This window comes from Pyrus communis, chromosome 10 (assembly GCF_041283825.1).
Source record: "Pyrus communis isolate YQ-2024b chromosome 10, ASM4128382v1, whole genome shotgun sequence".
In the NCBI taxonomy this organism is placed as follows: domain Eukaryota; kingdom Viridiplantae; phylum Streptophyta; class Magnoliopsida; order Rosales; family Rosaceae; genus Pyrus; species Pyrus communis.
Window position 1 is genome coordinate 27,266,078 of NC_142574.1, and position 27,098 is coordinate 27,293,175.

The 27,098-nt window shown below is 36.5% G+C and overlaps 5 protein-coding genes across 6 annotated transcripts; 3 read left to right on the forward strand and 2 right to left on the reverse strand.

Annotated features, from left to right (window-relative positions):
- Window positions 1-4,360: 4,360 nt before the first annotated feature.
- LOC137729720 (putative WRKY transcription factor 14) lies at window positions 4,361-10,131 on the forward strand. Of its 2 annotated transcripts, XR_011068029.2 has the most exons (4): window positions 4,441-5,653; window positions 6,597-6,737; window positions 8,636-9,333; window positions 9,505-10,131. XR_011068029.2 is itself a non-coding variant. In XM_068468727.2 (3 exons), exons 1-3 carry the CDS (start codon window positions 4,968-4,970, stop codon window positions 9,273-9,275), a joined length of 1,467 nt encoding a protein of 488 aa, XP_068324828.2. In that variant the 5' UTR covers window positions 4,361-4,967; the 3' UTR covers window positions 9,276-10,131. The 2 variants fall into 2 exon arrangements, 1 of the variants encoding a protein (XP_068324828.2); XM_068468727.2 differs by having other exon boundaries at window positions 4,361-5,653; window positions 8,636-10,131.
- Window positions 10,132-14,672: 4,541 nt separating this feature from the next.
- On the forward strand, window positions 14,673-17,412 carry LOC137729224 (NAD(P)-binding Rossmann-fold superfamily protein). Its single transcript, XM_068468086.2, has 6 exons — window positions 14,673-15,026; window positions 15,973-16,122; window positions 16,365-16,458; window positions 16,595-16,677; window positions 16,764-16,917; window positions 17,015-17,412. Exons 1-6 carry the CDS (start codon window positions 14,847-14,849, stop codon window positions 17,248-17,250), a joined length of 897 nt encoding a protein of 298 aa, XP_068324187.2. The 5' UTR covers window positions 14,673-14,846; the 3' UTR covers window positions 17,251-17,412.
- LOC137729222 (Pentatricopeptide repeat (PPR) superfamily protein) lies at window positions 17,293-20,576 on the reverse strand. The gene is made up of 2 exons (XM_068468085.2): window positions 17,918-20,576; window positions 17,293-17,822 (listed from the first exon to the last, which is right to left on the reverse strand). Exon 1 carries the CDS (start codon window positions 20,412-20,414, stop codon window positions 18,084-18,086), a length of 2,331 nt encoding a protein of 776 aa, XP_068324186.2. The 5' UTR covers window positions 20,415-20,576; the 3' UTR covers window positions 17,293-17,822; window positions 17,918-18,083.
- Window positions 20,577-21,096: 520 nt separating this feature from the next.
- LOC137730019 (alpha amino-terminal protein methyltransferase) lies at window positions 21,097-24,685 on the forward strand. The gene is made up of 8 exons (XM_068469088.2): window positions 21,097-21,395; window positions 21,515-21,662; window positions 21,863-21,921; window positions 22,457-22,576; window positions 22,869-22,970; window positions 23,646-23,700; window positions 23,888-23,985; window positions 24,374-24,685. The coding sequence occupies exons 1-8, from the start codon at window positions 21,132-21,134 to the stop codon at window positions 24,497-24,499; spliced, it is 972 nt and encodes a 323-aa protein (XP_068325189.2). The 5' UTR covers window positions 21,097-21,131; the 3' UTR covers window positions 24,500-24,685.
- An 84-nt stretch (window positions 24,686-24,769) lies between these two features.
- Window positions 24,770-26,615, reverse strand: LOC137728485 (Leucine-rich repeat protein kinase family protein). Its single transcript, XM_088678402.1, has 2 exons — window positions 25,391-26,615; window positions 24,770-25,292 (listed from the first exon to the last, which is right to left on the reverse strand). Exons 1-2 carry the CDS (start codon window positions 26,613-26,615, stop codon window positions 24,898-24,900), a joined length of 1,620 nt encoding a protein of 539 aa, XP_088534528.1. The 3' UTR covers window positions 24,770-24,897.
- Between the last annotated feature and the right edge of the window lie 483 nt (window positions 26,616-27,098).

The window sequence follows — 27,098 nt, forward strand, 5'->3', positions numbered from 1 at the left end:
ATCGAATTTTTGCAGTCGGTTCAGGCACACACCGGTGAGGTTGCCGGTGGGCTGGTTTGGCGACGTTGAAAGGTGTGGAAATGCATAACCAGATAATGTCAGCTAAAGGGATCCAAAATTTTATACAATTTTTTTTTTTTAAGATTATATGATGTGACGGTTCGTACTTAGATTTCTTCTTCAAATTATTAAAAAAAACTAAAATTTTATCCGCATCATATGAATAATGTACAAATTTGATCTTTCTAGCATTTTCTTGTCAGAGTGTCATGTGTGCAAATTAGCAAAACGTTATCATAATAAAGACTGAAACATATGGAATTATTATAAATTGTACTAAGGACACCTCATTTTTTGCATAATTTAACTAGAGGTACATTCGTAAGCTTGGAAGGCTGGAATTAAAAAAAAAAAAAACCTAATGAGTCATGGACAGATGCTTAAATTATATATTACATGTGTGACATATAATATGGTGTTATTAAACCAAACATATAAATAAAGTTTTGTTGAATTTTGTATAATTATAATAGTTAATTATGCGCCTGCTTCACATGGTCTAGGGATTCTTGTGGGAAGACAAAAACCCAGTAGAGAACCGCGCAGAGAATCCCAGTTTAATTTTGTTCTCTTGTGGGAGGGAGTGGGAGAGCTTGTCATGCAAGAACGTGGGGGCAAGCGTTTGTCTGAAAGCCAGTCAATATGTAATGAATTAGCAAACTAAAACTATAGGGATTTTATAGATTGGATTACTTAAATCTTAATTAAGACCCTTTTGTTTTTAGGGTACCCAGTTGAACTGGTCCTTAGAAGTCAGTTGGGGTCTTATTTTTTACAACAGGGTGGATAGGCCAGTAGCACTTACTTAATGTGGTGATTTGTTAAGTCAGGAAGAATTATTTTTTGTCAAAATAGTCGTTCAACATGTGCGTATGAAAGATTTTGAATCATTGAGTTAGTTAGTTTGAGACTTATAAGTGTGAGCTGTGAATTTGTAACTTATCGTGAGATTCACATCTATCAATCAATGTCAATAGTCATTCAACACGTATCAATGACTTTGAATGATGGAATTAGCTGATTTGAGACTTATCTGTTCAAATTGTAAATTATCGATTGATATAATGCTCACCGTGTGATTCACAACCATCAACCACTATCAATTGTATCTTGTGATTACGTGAATAACTAACCCTCTACGGCTCTACCACTTGTTAGGTTGACAAGTAGACTTGTCGGTCGAATTCAAATTTTAGTTCCACCTCTTATGGTAGTGAGTGACACAGTGTGAACATGTGCCACAGGAGATATAGAAAGGAAAGTAAGAAGAAATACGGATGGCAAAAGTGGTGTTATAAAGAAGGATAGTGCTATCCTAGCACTGAATTATTTTTACTTCTTATATATTTCTTAAGAGAAATATTATTGACACTTTAAAAATCTCATTTTACACTCCTTATAAGTATACTTTTTTTTCTAATATAAAAAGTTTAGAGTGTAGAATGTGATTTTTGGAGTGCTAATAACAATTTTTTTTCTTAATTTTAGATCATCAGATCGAATAGATTGAAAAATAACAATGATTATAAAACAAAAGTACATAAAAGATAAAAATAAATGTGTAAATAATATTATCCAAAAAGAATTCAAAAGCCAAAAAGCTCCAAGTGCCCTTGAGAGAGAGAGAGAGAGAGAGAGAGAGAGAGAGAGAGCCGGTTACCTTTACCTTTGGTAGATTCTGAAAATGTCTAATCAATCATGTATGAGGCTGGTGATGCCCTCAATGATGAGAAATTTTGTGCCGGAACACCATGACACATGTTGTTCTCTCACCCATTAGCATAAATGCTAAATAATATCCTTCAATTTTATATTTCAATAAATAAATAAAACTAAATGCTAATGGGTGAGGGAACACCATGTGTCATGGTGTTCCCGGCACTTGGAAAAATTTCTCCTCAATGATGTCGTTAGTCCATTATATTTGGAAAGATATCATCTTCGGATCTTTCTTTTTAAATCCCAAAGATTAAGTTATCTGAATTTTTAAAATTTGATCAAACGATAAAAAAATATTATAACATTTTAAAATTTTTACTAACTTCTTTATTTTTAATTATTGAATTAAATTTTAAATACCCAAATCACTTAGCATTTGACCGGATCTCTTCCCATTATATTTGTCTCCAAACCTTTTCTTTTGGTGGAAAAGTCCTTAACCCAAAATACGTCTAATCAAACGTGAAATTAATCCATATGATACATGCTTATTATGTTACTTGTTTCGCACCATTTTTGATCTTTGAAGTGGTCTTACAAGACTCCAAAAAGGAGCCCGACTTTTGGACCAAACAGAAGGCACTTTATCTGACCTATTACAACAAATACATATAGAATCAAATTAACCTTATAATAAACATACTTCATTACGATTCTAATCCTAATCTTGTCCTTCATCATTCCAACATTTTATATTAGAGCTCAGTTTATATGTCTCAGTTTCATCATAATCACCTTTTCAAAACGCTAATCATACTTTTTGTCTTTATTTGAAAAAAATTAACTAGTTAATCATACTCTAGAGTCCTTGATTAATTCAGCTGATTATTCAAAACCCGCATATGAAGTTTTATATTGTGGAATGAAGATGAACTTTAAAGTCGTTGCCAAAAACAAATACAACTTTTCTGGAAATTAGATTCGCTTCTGAAACAGTTGAGAAATGCAAGGGAAACCCTCAAGTTTGAACCCCATCGGCGTGGCATTTTTATGGCAGGAGAGGCTCCATCTTGGTGGTCAGACTAGGAGAGGCACCGTCTCGGTGGTCAAACTAGGAGAGGCTTCACCTCGGTGGCAGGAATAGCTCCATTTTGGTTTGGCCATCTATTACGTTGAAGGTTATTTGATTTGAAGACCTCCTGATATTTATCAACAACATCCTCTTTAAAATTTGTATTGTTTCATACCCCTTTGGGATTAACATTTAAAGGGTCATGATGTAGTAGTAACAATAATTTCGATATTACCATTATACCATATATTGATGTTTTTCTTTCGATTTAAAAAGGTAAATCGTCATTGTTCTAAAAAAAAAAAAAAAAAAAACCAAAATAATAAATTGTAATAAAACATGTTCAACAAGCTTCCTCCTCATAGTTCTTTGCTAAGTGTAGGGATCAACTCTTACTCAATAAAACGAGACAACGATCACAATCACAAAAAAAAAAAAAAAAAAAAAAACCAGATTGCATGTGATATAATTTGTATAAAGGTCACATGAGTACAACCAACTAGTTAAGATCTCATTTAAAAATAAATGTAAAATGATTGAAGAGGTCTAAAATGTACTAAACCCTAATGTAATAGTTGAATTCTCTAGTATATGGGTATATAGCTTACATGCACTTAAACCCTTCAATGATAGTGTGTAAGTGTAATTATAAGATATGCTTACAAGACAAGACAATACAACATTTCCCCCATAAACTCGTTTCTTGAGAAATGCTAAAGAGACTCTTAAAAGTGGGACTCTCTATGAACTTTCTACCACCTCTTGAGAAATGCTAATTAGGACACTCAAAGGTGGGACTCTCTATCACCTCATATTTTTTACACAATGTTTTATAATGTTGGCACGGAAGTTAACGTTAAACTGTAAGGTGACAAAGAGTTCATTAAGAGTCTCATTTTGAGAGAGTCTCATTTCTCCTCATTTCTTTGAAGGTTGGGCGGGTCCTAATAAGCACCACATGATCACCATCAAAGATAGATGTCATATTTGTCGATTTGCTCCCTGAACTTGTATGAAGTTGCCAATTTCCCCCTTGAACTTTAATTTTAGCTGATTACCCCCTTGAACTTTTATAATTAGCCAATTTCCCCATTGAACTTTAATTTTAGCCGATTATCCCACTGACCTTTTATAAATAGCCATTTCCCCCCCCCTCCCCCCTTGGCGTTAGATTTTTAAAAATTCCATCCATCTTGATCACGGAAAAAACTATATGAGGGCAAAAAGAATGAAAAAAATAGATGGATGAAAAATTGAATGAAACTTTTAGAATCTAACGCCAAGGGGGGAATTGGCTAATCATAAAAGTTCAGGGGACAATTGACTAAAATTAAAGTTCAAAGGTGAAATTGGCTAATTGAAAATGTTCAAGAGGGTAATCGACTAAAATTAAAATTTAAAGGGAAAATTGGCAGCTCCATACAAATTTAGGGGCAAATCAACAAAAGAAGAATGAAGGCAACTCAAATTTGAAAGAAACGAAGAATAGTTGTTCAAGTTTCGAAACGTTCCTCCGAGAAATGCGGATACTTGCCGCCTCTTTACTTTCCTATCACTTGTTTCTGAAACAAAGGAAAGGATTTTTTTTTTAATTTTTTTTGGTAAAGGTCTTTCTTTTAACTTATGACAGAGAAAATACACATAATATTAAATTAACAAGTAAAAAACAAGCACTACAGTTAGCGCGATGATAATTAATTTGTCATTAGTTATTCGGCAATTTCATATTAAACTCTCTCTCTATCTTTCTTTTGTTGCGTATGGAGAAGAGCTGTTTTGTATGAAAAGTCAGCTGCCTCTCGAGTCTTGATCTATTCCATTTCTTCGTTCCAAACAATTCTCTCCTCCTTCATCATAACTTTGTTTTTGAGAAGAACAAAAGAATCCAACATCAGCCTTCAAAAACCACATCTTTGCTCTCCTGCTCCTAATAATCAAAACCTTTTTTTTTCTGCATATCAGTCTATTGCGAATTTTTCATTGGTTTTACGGTGAAATCTCAACTTCCTCCATCTACTTAAATAAATTAGAAGCCACCCAAATACGAAGGCCAAGAATTGCATGCCGTGTAGTTCTCCTTTGGTGCAGATTTAACCTCCCAATACTACTACAATAGGGTTCAAATGACATAATTGAACTTGAAGCTGCAACTTTTGCCTTAAGAGTGTATATTATCATGTGCAGCTTGTTCATGCCAATTACTAGGATGGAGAATTATCAAGGTGATTTAACCGACATACTAAGAGCTGGTACAACTACTGCTAACGTTGAAGCTTATCCGTCTGATCATCAAGAACCTCACACCGACACGTGGCACTTCCCATCGGATCATCCCTTGATATTTCCATCATCTTCATTAGCCATGGAAGAAGAAGAAGCTAAGGACAACTTTGGCGATCCATTTTCGTCGTACATGCGCGATCCGCTTCTTAACGAGCTAGACATATCAAGCTCCAGCCTTTTCAGCAGCCCCAGTTGTACAGCTCGTGTGGAGGAAGGTGTCACAACTACTACTTTTGGTGGCGGTGGCGGTCATCATGTACTTAGTCTTGGGCATCACAACCATCAAAGTGGTGGTGTTGTGGTTGATGGAGATCCAATAAAGAGGCCTTGCAACATATTCTCACAGATGCTACAGATCTCTCCAAGTGCAAAGATACCCATGTCGCCGCGTGATTCGCCGGTGATCGGTGGAGCAGTGTCGTCGTCTCCTAGGGGGATAAAAACCTCACCAGATTCTGCTGCCATGGTTGCAAGCGACATGATTATTAATGGGAACAGCTCATCAGCAGCAACAGGTTGCTTGCTCGGGAACACCGGGATGCAGATCTCATCTCCACGGAATCCGGGGATCAAGCGAAGGTGAGGACCCATGAGAGAGCATTTAATATTTCTTACAACTTGACCATGATTCCATGAATTAATTATTCTAATTAGTACTTAATTTCTGCTATATAAATTAATCCTGATTAGTAGTTAAGTTTACATTATCAGTATCATCATCATCATCATCATCATCATCATCATCCTTTTATAGATCAAGAACCTTGATGACAAAGTGCCTTTATGCAACTTGGGTTTTGATTTATACATGGTGAAGATCTAACAATAGGGTTTGTTATTTAAAGCATTTCTAAGTTATTATTAATACAAATAGGATTTAGGGTGTAGTCAAGTTAGTTAGAGCGATATATATGCAGAAAAAAAACATATATATATATATACATATGTATATGCTTTATGCACTCAAGTTCGAGTCCCTTTTCTTGTAATTTAGATAAATTTTGATTGACTGTTGCTTGTATAAAAGAAAATATATCAATATTCTTAGGTTTGACTAGCTCTAAAGTCTTCAGTCTTGAAGAGGGAGTAGCTCTCTAAGACTGTTTTCCAGGTGAGATTGATAAATAGTGTCAAGTGCCAACATTACTAATTAGCATATAGATACCTAAACACGATATGTATCTTTGTCTTTTTGGGGTTTAATCAAACCTCGAAAAGGTATGGGGCTTTGCTTTGTGTCACAATAACAATCACACACTTAGCTTTCATCTTTTATATATCTGGGAACTACTTTTTCTACCCCAATCCACACCGCCTGAAAGGATCGATCACTGCTTTTCGATTGGTATTGGTCTCCTTTGGAATATACCATCTATTACTTCATCCTTTCAATTTCAACAAAAACAGGGATAGAAAATGAGATATTTCATTCGCTCCCACCAATCTAATTTAAATAGTGTGTTTAACTTTTACGTAAGATATTTAATCATACTTAATTATCTTTAATTATCTATATGAGTAGGAAGAGCCAGGCAAAGAAGGTGGTGTGCATTCCAGCGCCAGCGGCTGCAAACAGCAGGCCTACTGGAGAAGTAGTTCCGTCTGATCTGTGGGCATGGAGAAAGTACGGTCAGAAACCCATCAAAGGGTCACCTTTTCCAAGGTTAGTAAGTTTCACTTGTCATCATTTTTCTATATACTAGAAAAAAGTTTCACATTCACTTGTCATATAATCAGTGTTTTAAAAGGCTCGCCTCAAGGCGCGTCTAGGCGGCCTTTGAGGCTGGGTGTCAGTGTTCCTGCCTTTGTTTTGAGGGAGTGAGCAGAAGGCTTTGCCGGAGCGCGTCTGGGTGGTGGAGGTGCGCCTCATGGCGTTCATTTGGGCATTGTTCTTCTTCAAAATCCAGGTTTTCCGAAATGTTTTATGCCATTCTAGTTTCAACGAAGAAGAACGAGAGACTTTCTCTCTCCAAATCCCATAAATTTTCATAATAATTACTCCACTCAACCTTTATTTCATTTTAAATACCCTATAAAAACTCCACTCAACCCTTTATTTTCGCCATTTATTTCATTTTAAATACCCTATAAATACTTCACCTCATTTATTTCATTTTAAATACCCTATAAATACTCCACTCAAACTTTTATTTTCCTTTAAATTCCCATAATTATTGCTTTATATCATTTTAAATACCCTATACTACTCCACTCAGCCTTTATTTCCTTTTAAATTACTTATAATTGCAACATTCAACCTTTATTTTGCTTGAAAATTTCCTATAATTGTGACCATTCATCCTTACTTTCCTTGAAGTTCTCTATAATTGCCTACAATAAAATAAATAATTATAACATTTTGAGACTATATGACATAGTTTCCAAGTACAACTAGACTTAGTAATAAAGAAGATGATATTATCTTTGATTTAGTTATAGTTATATTTGTTTTTACAAAGTATTATATTGTTATAAATATACTTATATATAATATATATTAAAATTTTAGGTTCCGTGAGGCGTTGGGCTATCCATTGGATGCCTTGACCACGCCCCCGCCTTTTAATACATTGCATATAATAAAAAGTTCCTATGTAAGTAAAACTAAGGATTTGGATTGCATATCTCACTGACAACCATGAAGGGTTGTGTCTCCTTTTCTTTGATCATATCTACCCACTTAATTCAAAATTCTAAGTAGGGTTTTAATGCATTACGAGTGAAGTGCCCTTATATTAGTCCGATAAAAAATTTTGGGCTTTGGAGTATGAGAATCTTTTGGAATTTTAATCGTTAGATCATAATTTCTGTAATTTTTTAATAAAAATTTAACGGTTTAAATATTTGGATTATCTCATACTCCGTAGCACCATAGAAGTTCCTAGTCTGAGTAGAGAGTGAAGTGGAAAATTAGGCTAGGGTAAAATAGGTTTTTTCGCACTCATAAATTTTCTTTTATAGAACTGATTTTCGTACAACTTTTTCTTTACATGTATAGCACATATTTATTTATTTATGGCACTTGATAGAATAAAGAATTAAAGAGAACTAAATAAATTAAAGTGCACCCAAAAAAATAATGTCGAAAATCATTTCCCATCAAAACTCTAAACACGTACCTTTATTTTATTTTGAATGTGTTGGAAAAATAGGGTCTAATTGCTATATTAAATCACATGAAAAATCAAGAAATAATTTATGCAATTATATGTCAAACTAATGCATGCACATGAGTAACTAATGCTAAATGAACATGACATGATGGATCAGAAAAACCTAGAAAATACGGTTGAGGCAAGTGTTAGACACTTTGTCCTTAGGATAAGTTTACGCCCCACTACGGTGCTCATGGTTGTTCGGCGCATGTCTCCCAATATACAACAACCACGTCCTTGTAATAGTAGCACTCCAATGCGACTATTGTTAGTTGATATGTGATGGAAGCAATATAATCAAAGATTTGATCAACATAATCATCATTATAATCATAATAATCATCTATATATTATCAATGCCATTGAACTTAACTAAATCAGCTTATTTGTTTGATACTACTTGCAGGGGCTACTACAGATGTAGCAGCTCAAAGGGTTGCCCAGCAAGAAAACAAGTAGAGCGTAGCCGGACGGATCCAAACATGTTGGTAATCACCTACACTTCTGAACACAACCATCCATGGCCTACTCAGAGAAATGCCCTAGCTGGCTCAACCAGATCCCAGCCATCCAAAAACGGCGCTGCCGCCGCCTTGAAGGTCTCTCCCAATAGCTCTCATCAGCCTCTTCAAAAGCCAACTAGCCCAACAAAGGAAGAACAAAATGAGAATATGAATGATGATAACCATGTGTGTCCAACAGTTATCACCGCTGGAAGTGCTTCAACAGTGAAGGAAGAATTTGAGGGCATTGAGAAGCAATTAGAGCTTGATCTTCATCACCAGCACTTAGGGTTTGCTTATAGACCATCAATGCCTGTTGAGCAGTCCAACCAGTCTCACCATCCTGAGGACTTCTTTGCTGATTTAGGAGAAATTGAGGCTGACCCACTAAACCTCTTGTTTTCACAATGTTTCTCAGCGGATGAGCAGCAGCAAAAGGCAGCCAAGGATGCAGCGCCCTTAGATCCATTCAATCTCTTTGATAATTGGTCAGGAGATCACAACACCAACAACACTTCATTTGGTGAAGCCAAGAGGCAGTGATAACAAGGCCAAGACTAATCACCATGAAAAGATATCATTCAACCCCCACTAAACAAGAGTTAAGAGTATACTCTTTTCAAGTTAGTTTTTGTTCTTTCCTTTTGGTGGTGCAGTTTAAAACCTAGTTCTTGTGGTTTGAATTGAGTTTTACATGTTGGGGTGGGGGGAGATTCTAACTTTTCTACCTTTTTTATAAGTTTTATAATTCTGGGTTCTTGTTATTTACCAGAATCGAGTCACGGATTAGGGAAAGAGAGATGATGTGAAAAGAAGAAAGAGAGAGAGAGAGAGAAGGTAGTTGCTTGATTGGGAGCAGAACCAATGAGTCCCACATTCCTTTTGGAATTTTAGTGGATGGGACAGAAAGCTGAGGAACAGAAGGATTCTACAGTGGAAACAAGAACTTCCATCAGAGACATGACTGGAAAGCTCAGTCTCAGTGTGATAGAAGAGATTGATATGAAGATGGGACTTGCCTTTATTATTCATCTTTTAAAGTGGGAGAAATTATTCAACCAGAACCTTTGGTCATGTGGGTTGGCATTCTAAAAGAAAAAAAAAAAACCAAACTTTTATTTTTATTGTTTTTGGTAAAGAGAGAGTGAAGGAAAAAAACGAAACAAAAACTTGAGAAGATGACAAAAGAATCTTAGGAAGAAAGAAAGAATTACTACAAAAACTCTTGACCTTTCTTATCAGTCTAGTCTAGGGATGTGTAATTGTGAGATAAAATACATGCCTTGGGTTCCTCATCTTTCTGTATCCTTTATTATCCATTTAAGTTATGTGCTTACTTTGGAGATTGCTTACTTAAAGTGTATTACTGTTACTTAATGGAATATTAGATTGTTTATTACTTTTTCAGAAACAATATTACTAAAAATGTTAGACAAATCATATTTATAGAGAGTAGAATTCTCTCATCTCCTAATCTCGCTTTCCTTTAATCTCCTCTTATTTAAATTGTTGTGATTATACCACTTCTACATCTTGTTTTGAATTTTTTATATAGAGAATAAGACAAAAAGAAGAGTGTGAGAGGAGGAGATGGAAGATGATGGTAATAAGAGGGGAGAGAATCCTACTCCTATTTATAGATCACATACTGTGGTGGTTAATGGTTGAATTCTTTATTTTATGATGTAAAACAGGAATTCAAACATCAACTATATAAAATATATTTTAAGTAGATTATCTCTCTCTAACATCACCTAATTACTATTCATGACCGGCTCTTCATGGTGTTTTTTAATCTATGATATACTGCATACGGGTTCCAATAAATCGATCAACTTGGTAGCGGAAGCAACCTTCGCTCAGTTTATTGGGAAATGGTGACACCAAGTTCTGTCAAATGGACCAAATTATGTTATATTTTCACATATGCCCCTAACATTTGACACTTGAACAAAGAACAGTCCAAAATGTTCTCCCTTTTGTGATTTCACATTCTTGATTGATGGGCTAAGAGTCATTATATGTATACGGAAAATTCGGTGCAACTGTGTTAATGGGAGTGACTGTGATCATGATTTTGAAAAGAAAGAATTGGAGTAATAATTGATGGCATACCATAAAGTTCATGACCATTTACTCCTCCTGAAATTTTTGGTAATTATTTTATTTCAGAGTTGTCTCATCACAAAACAGTCCTACAACATTTGAACATTTATATGCACTTGAAAGATCATTCAATGTCTTCATATATATAGATGTTTGGTAAAAGACCAATTGCATCAACAATGCATACATATACATACATACATACATATATATATATATATATATATATATATATATATATATATATGTTGCCACACTATTTTGAGAATGTGATGATAAAGTTCCACGTATCAATTAGAGATTAAATCATATAAGAGCTTATAAGAGGTTGAACTACTATTTATATTGTTAATTGATTTATGGTAGAATTCCAACTTTCCTCATGATATCATAGCAGGTTGATTAACGGATGAAGCCCAACGGCTACATGTGTTCTATGTCACTCTGTTTATGTTGTCCATGTATTAAACTTGAAAAATCATCACACTTGAAGGGACGTGTGAGAATGTAAGGACAAAGTCCCATCTCTTTAAGAGACCAAACCACGCAAAAACTTATAAAATGTTAAAACTACTTCTCATATTGCCAATTAGACCCCAACTTTCTTCAACTTCCAGGTAGAGCTTTCTTTTTCTCTAGCTAACACTTCAGAAACTATTCTTTATGACATTTTCTAAGCCCTACTCTAACATTTTGAAGGGGAGCAAAAATAATAATCATCATTCTTAACTTGCATGCACAAAGTTCATTGATTTTTTTTTTGTTAAAAATAGTTCTCTACATTATGAGTAAGGAATCGTGATCTCACTTATAATTATTTTATCCACAAGTTAATATCGTCATATCTCTCAAGCTGTAAGGTTTATTTTATTGTGATCGCAAAAGTCATAACTCTAATGAAGCATAAGAATTAAGAAACTTAACAGAATTAAATACGAGAGTATATAAATATTTTTGTGCGTACACTGTTAACTAAGCAAGAAACCTAAGTTGCAGATTCCCTTAATCATGAAACGACTTTTAACATCTCAAACCTTTGCCACTCAATCTTCATGCCTCTCAGCTAAGTTTTCATCATTTTTGGTTTGAATATGGAGATCTCAACTCAAATTCAATGATTTAGTAGATAAAAAAAAACAAATAATGACTAAATTTGTTCTCTGATTTGCTGGTTTAATTTGTTCTTGGTTTCTAGTGAGTGGTTTGTTAAAAGTGTCATCTGTTTGCTCATTGTTTGTGCAATCTGATTATCAATTTGTATCAGAGTGTTGTTTTGCATAAACCCTCCTTTGTTGGTTGGTGATGGTTGTAACCAAAGATTATCTTTGGCCCCTAAATCTGTTTTCGCAAAAAAATAAAGGCTATATGTAAACATTAGTTGATGATTTTATATGGTATGGTACAGTAATAATTCGAAGTTTTGGTGAGAACATGTATTAGTTGGGCTTATCTTTTATATTGTTCGCCCTCTATTATTGTGTGGGACCTATATTTTCACCGTCGGTCTCATCAACCACAATCGTTTTGAACATTACTACATTAGGGTTTGTTGGCCATATGTGACTTTGATTTTGTTGTAAATTTTGGTTTTTATTAATAATACTATTTTTTCATGTAATTAGTTCCATGTCATGTGTGGGTTGTGAATTCAAACATGTAAAAATTTAAAAGTACTATGGAACATATGTAAATATATACTAAATGTGTTACACTATGGTCTAGTGATATCCATTTTCACTTGTAAGTGAGAGGTTTTAGATTCGATTTTCGTCAAAGACGAACCAAATTATTATGACTAGCCCATTTTCCCGCCCACTTGTGTAGATAATATATATCGTATATATTAAAAATATATATACTTAAGATTAAAGGTTTTGTTAGTATATATATAGTAGCAAATGTGCAATACATTTCACGATAATTGTATTTAACTATTCTCTTATTCCATAATTCTTAGCAATAATGTAACATGATACTTAATACTATAGTCTATATATTTCCCTCTTCACTTATAATTAAAAAAAAATTAGATTTTAATATCGCAAGTTTATACTAATTTTTTCTCCACTCCTTAATATACATATATTTTATTATTATTAATAAACTGATTTGACCTGATTTGAAAATGATGATTTGCTTGGCTGTTGAGCTCCATGTTTTCTCCATTTCATATGATAATTGGGAATAAAGTAGAACCATTTTCTGTTTCCAAAAAAAAAAAAAAATTGGCCATGCATCAGGGACTTTTGATGGATTCGACGGTGGCCAATGCTTGTTGTGAGTTAACAGTTTAGAAAATTATATAACATAGGACATCGTCAATGACTCAAATCATGGAACTTCAAATGAATAAGTGTCAAGGAAATTCCATGTCAGATCATGGCCTAAATGACACTTCTCATGATTACTCCATTAACAAATTAAGATTCTGGTTGGATTGAGATTTGAGAGTAAGGTGGCTGGCACTACTTTTAATCTATTTAAGAAATAATTTTGCCCACGATCATTAGAGGGTTGGTGCCTTTTTTTTTCATAATAGTGCCTTTACTATAGGTCCCCGACACTGCGTCTCAAATTCAAACCGTCCCATATCTTTCTAGTGTATATTATTAAAGTAGTAATATCGTTTGTATTAGAAAATAGAGTTTATTTGTTATTCAGTACTACAGTTTAATGATATTCTTTTTCACTTGTAAGTGTGAGGCCTTAAGTTTGATTGTCGTCAAATACGAATTTGAACTAAATTATTATGGTTAGCTCATTGTGAGGCTTTATCCATTCTTCCATCCCTTAGTGTAGATAATATCATATGTATTAAAAAAAAGGTAGTGTTATCCACACACACATTTTTACTTCTAACACACCCCTCTCAATTTTCGACTGTTGGATCCAATGAATTGACGAAGATCAATGGCTAGAAATTAACAAAAGTGTGTAGGGGTTAAAAATGGGTGTGAATAGCACTATCCTAAAAAAATTGAGTTTGCTCTAGTACGTTATTTTGATACACTCAATTAAGTTTACGCTTTTTAGCTAAAATGATCCATGAGATTGACATAACTCTTCACTTTGACCCTTGAGATTTCAAATTGATAGAACTGGTCCATGAGTTTGTCAATTATCAATCATTTTGGTCGTTCCGTAAAAATATCTGTTAAACAAGGAGAAAATGACAAAAATACCCTGAATTTTTATCAAAACCATTTTGGCCCATTGTTTATTAAATTGAGGGTATTTTTACCATTTTGGTCCTTATTTAATATAGATTTTTCATGAAATGACCAAAATAATTGACGATGGACAAACTCAGGGACCACTTCTATTGATTTCAAATCTTAGGAAAGTAAGAAGTTATGTCAATCACTAAGACCATTTTGGTTAAAGTGCCTCAAGTTTAATGCTCATGTTCAATTAGGACTTGAGCCATTTGGATTGAGAATTGAGGGTTGGGCCTCTGGTTCTATGGATTAGGTTTGTGTTAATTATACCCTAAATTTAATTTAATATTAACGGCAACTTCTGTTGCGTTTTAAAACAAGAAAAAAAAAATACTCATGTTCAAGCCTAGTAAAACTCACAGCCCAAATTCTAGAGTAACCCAAGTGTACAACAAAGTAGCCCAGATTGCAGTAGTCGGCCCTAAATAGCTTCTCTATTTGTTAGGAAATTTGAAGACAGTGCCAGGAGTTGAGCCCTTGGACAATACAGTATGTTCGAATTCAGTCGATATCTAATTTAATATCTAATCTAACAGAAGTTGGATAAAAATAAAAATAAAAAAACTGAAAAAACACTACAAAGGTGGAAGATTATCAGCCACAATCAAAGTGTTACGTTGCCAAAAGTTGCAATGAATGAGCTGTTTGTTGGGAACTTATTATTTTCATGGCTTCCTTCATTTCCAGTGGTTCCACATCCTAGTTTGCACTTTGCGGAGCTGGGAAAAGCAAGCTGCAAACATTACAAAAAGATCGGTTGGTCTCTTTCCGAATTGGTGGTTTGGCGAAGATGTACAAATTGAGACCCCTGTTGTTTCTGAACCAGCAGTGCTCGTCCATGGTGGCGATGAGACCTCTGAGACTGATGCGGATAATGAGCCAAAGGGCTTCACTTTCTTCTTCTGCTGGGAAATGGGAAGGTGGGGTTTCCATGGTGCAGGGTGCTTCCAGAGGAATTGGCCTGGAATTCGTGAGAGCCCTCTTTTTCTTCCTCTTTTGCTTTATTATACTATATGTGTCTATATAAATTTTCTGAGTTTTTTTATATGTAGCAGATATTCAATGTATATAAATACATACATACATACATACATACATATATATATATATATATATATATATATATATATATATATATATATATGAGATATAATGCTGATTGATTTGGCAAATGGGTTGCTGTGTTTGATGTGGAGAGTATAGCCAGGTTCCGGTTTAACGGGTTGGGAATGCAGTAAAACTAGAATATGTGATCTTTGTAATGTTTACTGGCACTGGCACATACATGATCCAAAATGTCATGTCCTAGAGTAAATGATCTTCAGTTGCGTTTGAAGATGCCCTGAATAAAACGATAGAATTAAGGTTTGAAGAGGGAAAGATGGGAAAATTTTCGTCTATGGTTCAACGACAATTTGCCAATCTGAATACTTTTCTGTGAGTGTTGTTTATGGCTATCACAATGGTGGAGTTGCATTTATCATTTGAAGATTGGTTTCGCATCTCGCAGAACCTTTGTTACTCTGCAGGATTTCCATGTAATTGATCATCCCTAGACCTCTAGACGATATCTGAGCTCTTGTAATTTGTGTACACGCGTAACAAATTGAAATAGTCATATTATGCCAGAAACAATTCGTACGCACAATTTCTTGTGTAGGTTCTTAAAATGATACAGAGCGACACGTATATAGGTATAGCTATATACTTCAAAGACTATCTAAGCTTTCAAGTCTCAAGACTACGTTCGAATCATGACACCTTTAGCTTTCTACTGCTTGAACAAAGTAATAACACAAGGTTTCCGTAACCATTTCTTCTTAATGATTTGGTTTTGAACTTTTGGTGTGATATGAGAGACTTGTGAATTTTTCTGCCTCAAAATTGTGACATGCTTCTTTTTCTGTCTTGTACAGGTTAAACAATTGTTGGAGAAGGAGAAAGGTCATGTTGTTGCTAGTTGCCGTAATCCTGAGGGGGCAACTGGTCTTCATCATCTGAAAAGCAAATTTGCCCAACGCCTTAGTGTTCTACAATTGGATGTGACCAATGAAAGCACCATAGAGGTTAACATTGTCCGGTTTTCTGCAATTTCATTTTGTTCTTTTGCTCCATTCTGAGGCAAAAGTAACCGTAGAAGTTAGATCAATTCGCCCTTTCCTTTTTCCGGTAACACTTTGGTCAATCAAGTTTAGCTTTTAGTCATGGATGCGTTAAAATATCATAATTTGTGGTACACTTCCTGTCTGTTGATGGAAAAAAAATTACGTTCTAAAGTTCTAAAGGTTTGTTTGTTTATGCATTTCAGCAATCTGCAAAGTCTATCAGCGAAAGATATGGTTCTTTAAACCTTCTAATCAATGCATCTGGGATTCTTTCAATACCTCAAGTATTACAACCAGGTATGCACATTAGTGAGGGATGCATCGACATTTGATTGTCTAATCACGATCTAAACCTGCAATATTTTTCTCACAAGTTAAATCATTTGTTGCCAACGCCGGACTGTCATTTCTATTATTTTACTTCCCAGTACAGAAACGACGTTGAGGAAAGTAGAGAAGTCATCGTTGATGCTTGCTTACGAAGTTAATGCTGTAGGTCCTGTTTTAGTGATCAAGGTATCCTCACTCTAAGCCTCGTCTTTCGAACTGGACTTGGTTTTTGAATCAAATGTTTATGGAGAATCCTTGCTTTGTGCAAGCAGCATATGTGGCCTCTCTTAAAGGACGGAGGTGGCTCTGGAACTGACAGGGATGTTGCAGTTGTGGCCAACTTGAGCGCCAGGGTGGGATCAATAGGGGATAATCGCCTTGGGGGTTGGCATTCTTATCGAGCTTCAAAAACTGCACTTAATCAACGTATGATTTCTTCCTTGTGGTCTCTTAACATCGCATAATTCCCCTACTAGTTTTCGATAGCAACTTAGTCATTCCTCGTATTGTTGTGGATTTGCAGTGACGAGAAATATATCGGTGGAATTTGCACGGAGGAAGGATCCGATCACATGCATTTTATTGCACCCAGGTACGGTGGACACAGATCTCTCCAAGCCATTTCAGAGAAATGTTCCTGAAAACAAACTTTTCACAACAGAATTCTCAGTACAGAAGCTCTTAAGCATCATTCTCAATGCAAAAAGCCACGATAACGGGAAGTTTTTCGCCTGGGATGGCCAGGAAATTCCGTGGTGACCGCTGAATTATTTCGATATAGGAAAGATGGATAAGTTATTATTGAGTTGAAATATGTAAGCCTTCAATTGATATCAGAAGCACAAACATACGTGCCTTTATTGTTTGACCTAAAGTAAATATTTGAACCAAAATCATCGTATGGTTGAAACTATTACGAAATCTTATGGGTTTACAGCTACTGTACTTTTGAGACGAGCTAAATTCTGTCTCAGACGAACTGTGTCCGTACATATGAAGAGAGTTTAGTCCGCTACGAGATCAGGCATCCTGCAGGCATGAATTTCCTCTTTTCCTCCCCCGTCCCTGTAATTGGGGCTGCCGTTTTATAAGTTGTATTCTTGTTGATAAAAAAGGAAACCCGTACTTAGTATGCAGCACTAGAACAACGGAACCTACGCTCTCTTTCCTTATCTGATTCAAGGGGTATCCCTGCTGTTGAGTTATTATGCTTTCATGTCTACAACATAGCACATCCGATTCTTACATAGCCGGCAAACCCCTCCCCTTCACTTGACCAAACCTTCCAGGGCTAACGAGGCTCTTGACAGAAGGATGCCGCGGCATTCAACCTGATGATGTCAAATTTCATGTAGCAAAATTAGAGGATAGAATGTTCATAGAAATTGTAACAGACTCATTATAAAAAGGCTACAGCTTGACAGACCTTCTGTTTTATAGTTCCCGAGCTTCCACAAGGAGAATACCATATGATCCCATGAAGAAGCACTGAGGCATGCCCCTGTAGCAATATTTTGACTTTGGGCTAGGCATTATAGAAAGATTTTCTATTACTTGCTGCTTCAACTTCATCATCAACCACAACGAAATTATCACCCGCCATAGCCAGTTCGGTCTCCCTTGTTGTATTCAATCCAGCTATAACCTGGGTCCTTAGCAACCTGTGTATCACTCATTTTATCTCTCACTTCCCTTGCCTCGTCCCATCTTCCTAAAGAAGAATAAATATTGCCGAGAAGCACATAAGGGGCTGAATTATGTGGGGTCAGGCGGAAGAGTTCATCTGCTGCCCTTTTAGCTAAGCGCACATTAGCATAAACCCTGCAAGAGCTAAGCAAAACCTCCCATATAACTGGATCATCTTTATATGGCATCTCCTCTATTAGGACTTCTGCTTCGTGGAAACGACCAGCACGGCCTAAAGCATCAATAATGCAAGTATAATGATCCAAATCAGGCACCACTCCGAGTTCTTTTTCCATTGAATTGAATATGTCAATGCCTTCATCGACCAATCCGGCATGGCTACAAGCAGTCAAAACAGCAACAAAAGTTATACCGTCAGGTTTTTCACCCAATTCAATCATGTCCCTGTAAAGCAGAACGGCCTCATCTCCACGTCCATTTTGTGCATGCCCATGTATCATTTCATTCCAAGTAACAGTATTTTTGCTAGGCATCATATCAAAAAAGTTTCGGGCCTCATCCACATCACCACATTTGCAATACATATCAATGAGAGCACTTCCTACAAAGACCTCATTCATATATCCATCTTTTGTCATCTGAGCATGAACCTGTTTCCCTTGAAACGAAGAAGATAGCTTTGCACAACAACTCAGTACAGTAGCATAAGTGAATTGGGTAGGAAGGATCTTATCTTCCCGCATATGCTTAAAGAAAGTGAAAGCTTCCTTATCTTGAGAATTGAGTGAAAGGCCTGCTAACATAGAGTTCCAACAGACAATATCTAATTCAAGCATACTATGAAATATATGCTTTGCCATTTCTGTCTTAGCACACTTTGAATACATGCCAATAAGTCCACTTGCAACATATATATCTGTATGAAAGGCTGCCTTTTGGGAGGCAGCATGAACCTCTTTTCCAGCCTCCAGAAGCCCCATTGCAGCACAGGAGCTGAGGGCAATTGCAAAAGTTGTTCGATCAGGTTGTACATTCTGGAACTGCATTTCCCTAAACAGCTTTATCGCCTCCTCGTGATCACCAGTCTGGAAATATCCAGAGAGAATGGCATTCCATGAACTCACATTTGGACAAGAAATGTTATCAAACATTTTGCGTCCACTTTTTATATCACCAGACTTGACACATGCTGCAAGCAAGTGTATGTAAGTAACCTCATCTGGTTCAAAACAGCAAGATCGCATCCTTTGCAGATATTCTATAGCTTTCTGACTCTGGTGTATCTGGCCATACCCGGCTATCATGACATTCCATGAAACATTACTAACTTCAGGTAAACTAGCAAAAACCTTCTCGGCACTATTCATATCCGCATTCTTTGCGTACAGATCGAGCAATGAATTGTTCACATGAAGGTCTCCGTCAAATCCAAGTTTAATTGTAAGCCCATGTATTTGTTGTCCGCTCACATTACATGGAATCCCATCATTCTGATCACCAACACCAAACTCGCCACCTCCTCTTTTGGCACAAACACCCAAGATGCTCGACAATGAGATAGAATCAATACGAACCCCTTTCCTACACATCATTCTAAACATTTCCACAGCCTCCATGACTCTGTCCGTCTGCGCTAACCCTCCCATCAAAGCTGTAAAAGTAACCTCATTAGGCTCATCCATGTCAGCAAAAACCTGAACCGCATCCCTAATAAGTCCACATTTTGCATACATGGAGAGTAAAGCATTGGCAACATAGATATTCTCCTCAAGACCAATTTTGATAACAAGACCATGACATCTCCTACCATGCTCCACATCCAACAATGCTCCGCACGCACTAAACACACTCGCCAACGTGAACCGGGTAGGCATGAATCCCTCCAAAATCATTGTATCGTAAACCCCCAATGCCGTTTCTTCTTGCCCATGTCGAACCAAGGCACTAATCAGAGTATTCCACGAAACAGTGTTTCGCTCCGGCATTCTCAAAAACAACTCCTGAGCATCCCCTAAACTCTCAAATTTAGAGTAACCAGCCAATATGGCATTCCAAGAGTACACGTCTGGGTGCGGCATTTTATCAAACACTCTGTCTGCATACTCGATATTGCCGCATTTCGAGTACAACTCGACGAGGCGGTTGGAGAGGAAAGTATTCGAAAAGAGACCGTTGCTGCGTACTAGAAAAGCATGAATAAGCTTGCCAGACAAAAGGGATTTCTTGTCTATGCAACTCTGCAGGAGATTTGATAAACAGGTTGCTCTGCCTTCCATGCTTTTCAAAGCTTAGCTTTTTTTTTTTTTTTTTTTTTTAATTATTATTTTTTAACTAATGCTTTTCAAAGCTTAGAGACGTTGAAACTAGGATTTGGATCCTCGACGGATCCTTTTTGGGATCTAGGGATCAACGCAAGTGGATCGATGATAAAAAATCGTGCTGTCACAATTTTTATTTTATTTTATTTTATATTTTTTTACGTAAAATAAGGTTACTTTACTTTCAAAAATATAAAAAACATTTACTTAGTACCGCACGATTTTTTATCAATGGTCCACGTACATTGATCCTTAGGATCCCAGAGGGAATCTGGCGAGGATCCAAATCCTTGAAACTATTCCGTGTGTTTGGAGGAGAAATTTTCAGTGTGTTGTTAATACGGGTCGATACACAAATATTTTTAGGAAAAACTAATGGAAAAAACTTAAAAATTTTGAGTTTTAATGAAAATGATAAAAATGTGTTGTAAGTGAATAATATTACAATTGACTTTTTAGAGTAAAAATGTGGTTTTTCGTTAAAATAAACAGTACCATAAGCTTTTCGTTAAAATTCCCATATTTTTAACGCTTTCTGTAATTAGTGTATCAAGTTGTGTTCTTGGCCTGATCAAGCCACGTCACAGAAGCTTAAGAATTGCCACGCAGGAACAAGTTATGTAGCTGGCATTCTTTCATCGTCATCGTCCAGATCATAGGTTTTCAAACTTTTTCATGCAGCATCACTCCATTTTATGCTCCCAGCTACTTTCAAAAGACTTCATCTTTGCCGCCGTGCGACGTTGTTTTGCCAAGGAACCGTTTAAAGCACCCAACAGCCGCCGAAACAGAACGGAAACTCGAGTGTCAATGGAGAAAGGTGGGTTAGACTCCGCCGGCCGAGAATTCAAGAACGCGGAGGAGATGTGGAGGGAGCAGGTCGGGGACGACCACAGCAAGAAGACCGAGTGGTACCGCCAAGGCGTTGGCTACTGGGAAGTAAGTGCTTTTGTCAACCTTCTCTGTTTTGGTTTCCGCTTTTTGGTTCGGTCATTTCGTCGAGTAGGTTGTGGGCATCGGGAAAGTGTGTGATGTTTTTGGTGTGTTTCGTTGTAAAGGGTGTGGAGGCGTCGACCAATGGAGTGTTGGGAGGATATGCGCAGGTGAATGAGCCTGACATAATGGGCAGTGAAGCTTTTCTTAAGCAGCTTCTCTCTGAGCGTTTTCCCGACTCTGCAAATGGCCAACGTCACCTTGTTGTTCTTGGTACACAAAATCTATCTTTCTCTATGTTTTTCTTTGTTTGAGTTGCTTTAAATTGTCATGTTTTTTTAATTTAGATTAAATAAGTTCACTTTTGTTCATCAAAAATGCAAATTTGAAAAGGGTTGCAATCCAAATTTTGGCTCTATTGGTTTGTGGTTTTAAAATCAGGCAAGTTCTTACCAGTATCTAAGTTTCTGCAGATTGTGGTTCTGGCATTGGCAGAGTCTCCAAAAATCTTCTCATAAGATACTTCAATGAGGTGAGTTTAGTTTCGGGACAGCACCTCCCTCTTCTACGGCCATCTTTCGATATTCAGTTTCTGTGAATTTCTTTTTATGTTACTGTATAAAGTTGAGGTCTTTGTGTGAACTTGTATTTCATGGTGTATGTTGTCCCTGTCAATCCCGAATTGTAGAAGCAAATTCAGGTAAGTTCCAAATGGATTAATTTAATGTGAAATGCATCCAAATGCTTGCATATATTGAACATGGATGCTAGACTTTATCACGAGACCTCAAAAATACGTGTTGGTTCTTATCTTTCTAGCTTTTGGATTTATTTATTAGATGATAAGTGATAACTGATTTAGCTTTTCTTCACTTCTGAGCTTGAGTCAGGATATCTATAGCTTTGTATTGTTTTCATGTTTTGGATTTTCAGTCAGACTGAATTATTGTTTTTGTGTTACATGGAACAAACCAGTGCCACTAAAACTTGATAGAGCTTATTATCCTTCGTAGTCTTTGCACGTTTGTTCTCTTTGATTGTTTATTTCTGTTTTCTTGAAAACCCAGGTTGATCTTCTTGAGCCTGTATCTCATTTCTTGGAAACTGCTCGTGAAAGTCTGGCTCCTGAAAATCATATGGTCTCTGAGACGCACAAAGCTACTAACTTTTTCTGCGTGCCTCTTCAGGTAATATACTCAAATTCAATACATTACCAGAAACATTGGATGGTCTCAACACTTACAACCTGCTATTTTATTTCTTTGTTCGTGTTTAGATGGTGAACTATATCTCCCATATTAGTCATACAATGGTTTGCTAGGTTGTTTTTTATTTATTTTTTAAATACCTGCCATGCAATTTTGTCAATCCAATGCACTCATGAAGCGTCTTCCTTTCTTAACTTTTTCTAAACATCGGTCTCTTACCTCGCTGACTCTTTTGGAAACCTCATGAGCATTTTCTTGCTTCCATTTTTAGGAATTCACACCAGAAGCAGGGAGGTACGACATTATATGGGTTCAATGGTGTATTGGTCATCTGACAGATGATGACTTCGTCTCATTCTTTAAACGGGCAAAGGTAAAACGGTTTTCTTGAATATCAATGTAAAACTATGTTTCAGATATCAAGGCATCTACTGCGATTGCATCACTATCATTTCATGATCAAATGTAGACTGTTCGCTATGGAATTGAACTTGAAGATCCACAATCTTCTGACCATTTACATCCACAAATTTATAAAATTCTGTGAAGCATTAATGTCTTCCTTAAATTTAAAATTTCTGTTTTTACTGACTTTATGCTCAGACATAGTGTTCAATTCATAGGACCATTCGGTCCCTTCCTCCCTCCAAACCAAAAACAGGAAAAGGAAAAAAGAAAAAGGAAATGGAAAAACCAGTGTACCATTACACGTTAACTTGGGGATTATTGGGTCAAAGAACCAGGTTATTGCTTATGTCCTCAGTAAGATGTAAATAACTTATTTTTGTGCTATTAAGTGCCTTGGAATGTTTGATTTTATCTATTTGTTGTCAATCTTTGATAGAAGCACTTTGATGGCAGAATTATTCCTATTATACTACCACTTTTTTACGTCCAGTCAAATTTATGCCCTTAATATGTTGCTTTGTAGTTTATTGGATTGGTGCCTCTGTAATAATTCTATTTATGGAAGAATCATGACCCCTATTATTGTTAGTTTTGTGTGTAGAAAGGTACTAACATTTTTATGTGGGTCACCTGTTTCTAGGTTGGATTAAAACCTGGTGGTCTTTTTGTTCTGAAGGAAAATATTGCAAGATCCGGTAAGTTGCTTGCTGTTTCACTTCTTTCATGTGGTCATGGTAAAATTCTCATCTCACCTGTTTCCACTACTACTAATACCAAGTTTACCACGCCACAAAAAGTGTATTCATCTGCATATTCTTTTTTTAGTAGACTAAATTAACAGAGAATAAAAACTTCTTGTTGACTAATCGTATTGATTTGTAGGATTCGTGTTAGACACAGAAGATCGGAGTGTCACTAGGTCTGATTTGTACTTTAAGGAGCTCTTTCGTCAATGTGGACTTCATCTTTACACATCAAAGGTTAAATGTGAAATTTGTACTTTGTACTATTAGCTCTAGAATTTGATGCGGACCTTATCTGATGCGTTACGTTACTTTTATTTTCATTGTTGATAACTAATATAGTCTAGAAGTGAAGGAGAAATGATTTAAGTAGTGCATGGACACTGCTTAATACAATAACGTCATACGATGCCTGTCAGACTTTTGCCAGCACTTGTTGTTTCTCATATTAATGTCAATTTTCTTAATAAAGTGAATTAGACATCTCTAACTGGAAGAGAAGTACTCTAGCTGGTTTTGTAAACTGGTTCATTTCATAGCTGTCTTTGAGTGAATTCATATGAAATATCTCCTTCCTTGCATCAAAGTCTTCTTCGCTTATAATTCCTGTTTTTCTTTACATCAGGATCAAAAGGGATTGCCTGAAGAACTATTCGCCGTGAAAATGTATGCATTAACTACTGAGTTGCCAAAGAAGGTTCATCGGACAAGATCTAAAGTGCAAGCCAACAGACCCGGAGTCATCAAGTGAGGAATCCCAGCTTGAACCTAACATATACACAGAATACTTTTTTCTGGCAGTAATTTTTTGTCCTGATTTCTTGTAATTTGCCACCCCTTAATATTTACAAGAACCAGTTTGTATTCACCTGCAAGTTCTGTACTTCAATGTTCTTGATGATTCAAATTCATTGGTTATGTGCGCATTATTTTTCTACGCTGATGTTGTCTGCTGTCCGTTACAAAGCATAATACAATATTTTGTGAACTATAGAAGCTGTTGAAGGAGGAAAGAGTCATGAAACCGAATAAGGACATCGATCTCTAATAGCATACCGAAACTTAACAATCCACGAGGAAAATTAAAGCATTTCGGATAGCACATACAGAAACATAAAATCTTTTTGCATAGTAAATGTATGAGCTCTTTCAGGAATTGGATTTTGGAGGTTCGATGAATTCAATGGTTCGTCTTGATTGTATGCGCTTGTGCCCTTTACCTCTTTCGGCATGTAATCTTTCGCGGTTATGAGATGCTAAAACCCTGCAAGACTGGTAGGCTCGACTAATGATATCAAACACTTGACCCAACCCTAGTTGTTGGTTGCTGGGTATATCTGTACACATTAGCCCTAGGCCTATTGCCTGTCTAGCTTGATCAAAAGTATCTTGTGTCGCCAATTTCTGGTCTATCACCTTCTGCAAATTTTCAGGATAATGCATTCTGATATACTCGAGAAAACCAGCCTCCCCCGTCTCAAAGTCTTCCTGCGGCCGCCTGTTTACAAGCATCTCTAGTAGAAGCACTCCAAACTTGTACATCTCTGAACAAAAAGTTTAAATTTAGATACTAGAAGTTAACCAAATTAAGAGAGGTAAAAAATAACAGATGCAAATGGTGCAGCTTCATGGATCGACTTACTTCTACTGCTTTGATCCCCGACCTTAAACCTCGAAATTCGCGGTTCCAGATTGTTTGACAGCAAGATACTGCTTGTCCTGAGGTCATATCCAACTTCAGGCCATTCCTCCTGCAGATAACACATGCCTTCCACAACCCCCATCAATATTTTCAACCTGTGATTCCATGGTGTACTGTTTGACTCCAACAGCCACATCTCAAGGCTCTCACCTTCCATCCATTCCGTTACGATGGCTCTCAACCTTCTGTTATTGCACCACCCCAATATACTAACCAAGTTCTTGTGGCATAACTGAACAAGAACCTTGCATTCTTCAATCAAGTTCGGGTGGTTTTCTCCTCGGTAAATCTCAATCCTGACATCAGTACCATCTCTCAGAGTTCCTTTGTAGATATCAACTGCTTCACTCTTCCCCTTCAAATTTCTTTTCGAAAATCCATTTGTTGCTGCCTTAAGCATTGCTGGTGTAAACCGGTGCTTTCTTCGAAGCATTCTTGGGAGGAAATCAGGCCTCCGGAAACAAAGCCACCCCAAGCAACATACCATCAGGATCACAAAGATCGGAAAACCAACCAACAAGATTACAGCCTTGATCCTGAACTTTTTCTTATCGGGGAGAAGACCTGAATGGAGAAAACTCGAAGAATTGAACCGCTTAAAGAAGAGGGCATCAGAGATTTTACTCTCAGAGAAGTGATTGTATGATAAATTAAGAGAAGTGAGGTTGGTAAGCGGAGAGAAGCTCTCTATTGGGACATCGCCGTGAAGGTCATTATGGCTCATATCAAGAGCTTGGATTTGGGTGCATTGAAGAACATCAATGGGAAAATTGCTCTCTAAGGAACTGTTGGATAAGTCAATAGTTAAGATGCTCAAAGGGCAATACTTCCAAAAGAAGTTGAATGACAAGTAGAGCGGCGTGATCTTTGGGCGGTTTTGAAGGTTTATTTTAGGGAATGATTCGATGCAGTTTGGATTCTTGGACTCGTTGCAGAGATGGCTTGCAACAATGGTGGATTTGAAAATCTCATCAAGGTCCATAGGTAGGGAACTGCAGTATCTGAGTGATGGGTTGTGATGGCAGTTTTTCGTGATCGTGGAGTTAAAATCATGCGGTGGTTTTAAGTTCCTGAGGTCTTCTAAGACGGAAGCAGATAGAGCTGCCGAAAGTGAGGCGGAAAATGTGAGGAAGAGGAGGACGGAGGTTGCAGAAATGGAGGCCATGGAGAAGTTTGTGTTGATTCTCTTGAGATGGTTAATTTTAAACTGAGTTCAAACGGTTGGCAAGAAAGAAAGTGGGGGAGTCTATTTTATCACGTTGAAAGTTATCCTTGGTAACCACATGCACTCGGACTATAAAGAGCAGTTTAATTGGCAAAAAGTTTCCGACTTTTTTTTATCATTTTTTTTTATTTTTTTTATTTTTTATTTTTAACAAAAAGTACTTGTATAATCTGTAATCTATTCCATAATTCCAATCCCGAAATTAAGTACACAATCCAAAGATCAACTCATCGACTTCCGGCTGACGCAATTTTTTCATTTAGCATTTCATTTATTTTTGCAAATGGTTTTCTACACAATGGTGGAGAGTAGTGTTGCTTTTGCATCATGATTTGGATTCAAACCCTGTTGGTTCTCTAATCTAATAAATCTATCGTTTAACAAAAAAAAAAAAAAATCATCTAAAAGAAAATCGTTCTTGTT

What these genes read in the sequence shown, in the direction of transcription:
- LOC137729720 (XM_068468727.2), top strand. Translation starts at nt 4,968, where the DNA reads ATGTGCAGCTTGTTCATGCCAATTACTAGGATGGAGAATTATCAAGGT. An exon ending in AATCCGGGGATCAAGCGAAG is followed by an intron (nt 5,654 to 6,596) that starts GTGAGGACCCAT and finishes CTATATGAGTAG; the next exon opens with GAAGAGCCAGGCAAAGAAGG. An exon ending in AAAGGGTCACCTTTTCCAAG is followed by an intron (nt 6,738 to 8,635) that starts GTTAGTAAGTTT and finishes TACTACTTGCAG; the next exon opens with GGGCTACTACAGATGTAGCA.
- LOC137729224 (XM_068468086.2), top strand. Translation starts at nt 14,847, where the DNA reads ATGTACAAATTGAGACCCCTGTTGTTTCTGAACCAGCAGTGCTCGTCC. An exon ending in ACCTCAAGTATTACAACCAG is followed by an intron (nt 16,459 to 16,594) that starts GTATGCACATTA and finishes TTCCCAGTACAG; the next exon opens with AAACGACGTTGAGGAAAGTA. An exon ending in AAAAACTGCACTTAATCAAC is followed by an intron (nt 16,918 to 17,014) that starts GTATGATTTCTT and finishes GTGGATTTGCAG; the next exon opens with TGACGAGAAATATATCGGTG.
- LOC137729222 (XM_068468085.2), bottom strand. Translation starts at nt 20,414, where the DNA reads ATGGAAGGCAGAGCAACCTGTTTATCAAATCTCCTGCAGAGTTGCATA.
- LOC137730019 (XM_068469088.2), top strand. Translation starts at nt 21,132, where the DNA reads ATGCAGCATCACTCCATTTTATGCTCCCAGCTACTTTCAAAAGACTTC. An exon ending in AAGGCGTTGGCTACTGGGAA is followed by an intron (nt 21,396 to 21,514) that starts GTAAGTGCTTTT and finishes TTCGTTGTAAAG; the next exon opens with GGTGTGGAGGCGTCGACCAA. An exon ending in GGAAAATATTGCAAGATCCG is followed by an intron (nt 23,701 to 23,887) that starts GTAAGTTGCTTG and finishes ATTGATTTGTAG; the next exon opens with GATTCGTGTTAGACACAGAA.
- LOC137728485 (XM_088678402.1), bottom strand. Translation starts at nt 26,615, where the DNA reads ATGGCCTCCATTTCTGCAACCTCCGTCCTCCTCTTCCTCACATTTTCC. An exon ending in CGGGGATCAAAGCAGTAGAA is followed by an intron (nt 25,293 to 25,390) that starts GTAAGTCGATCC and finishes CTTTTTGTTCAG; the next exon opens with AGATGTACAAGTTTGGAGTG.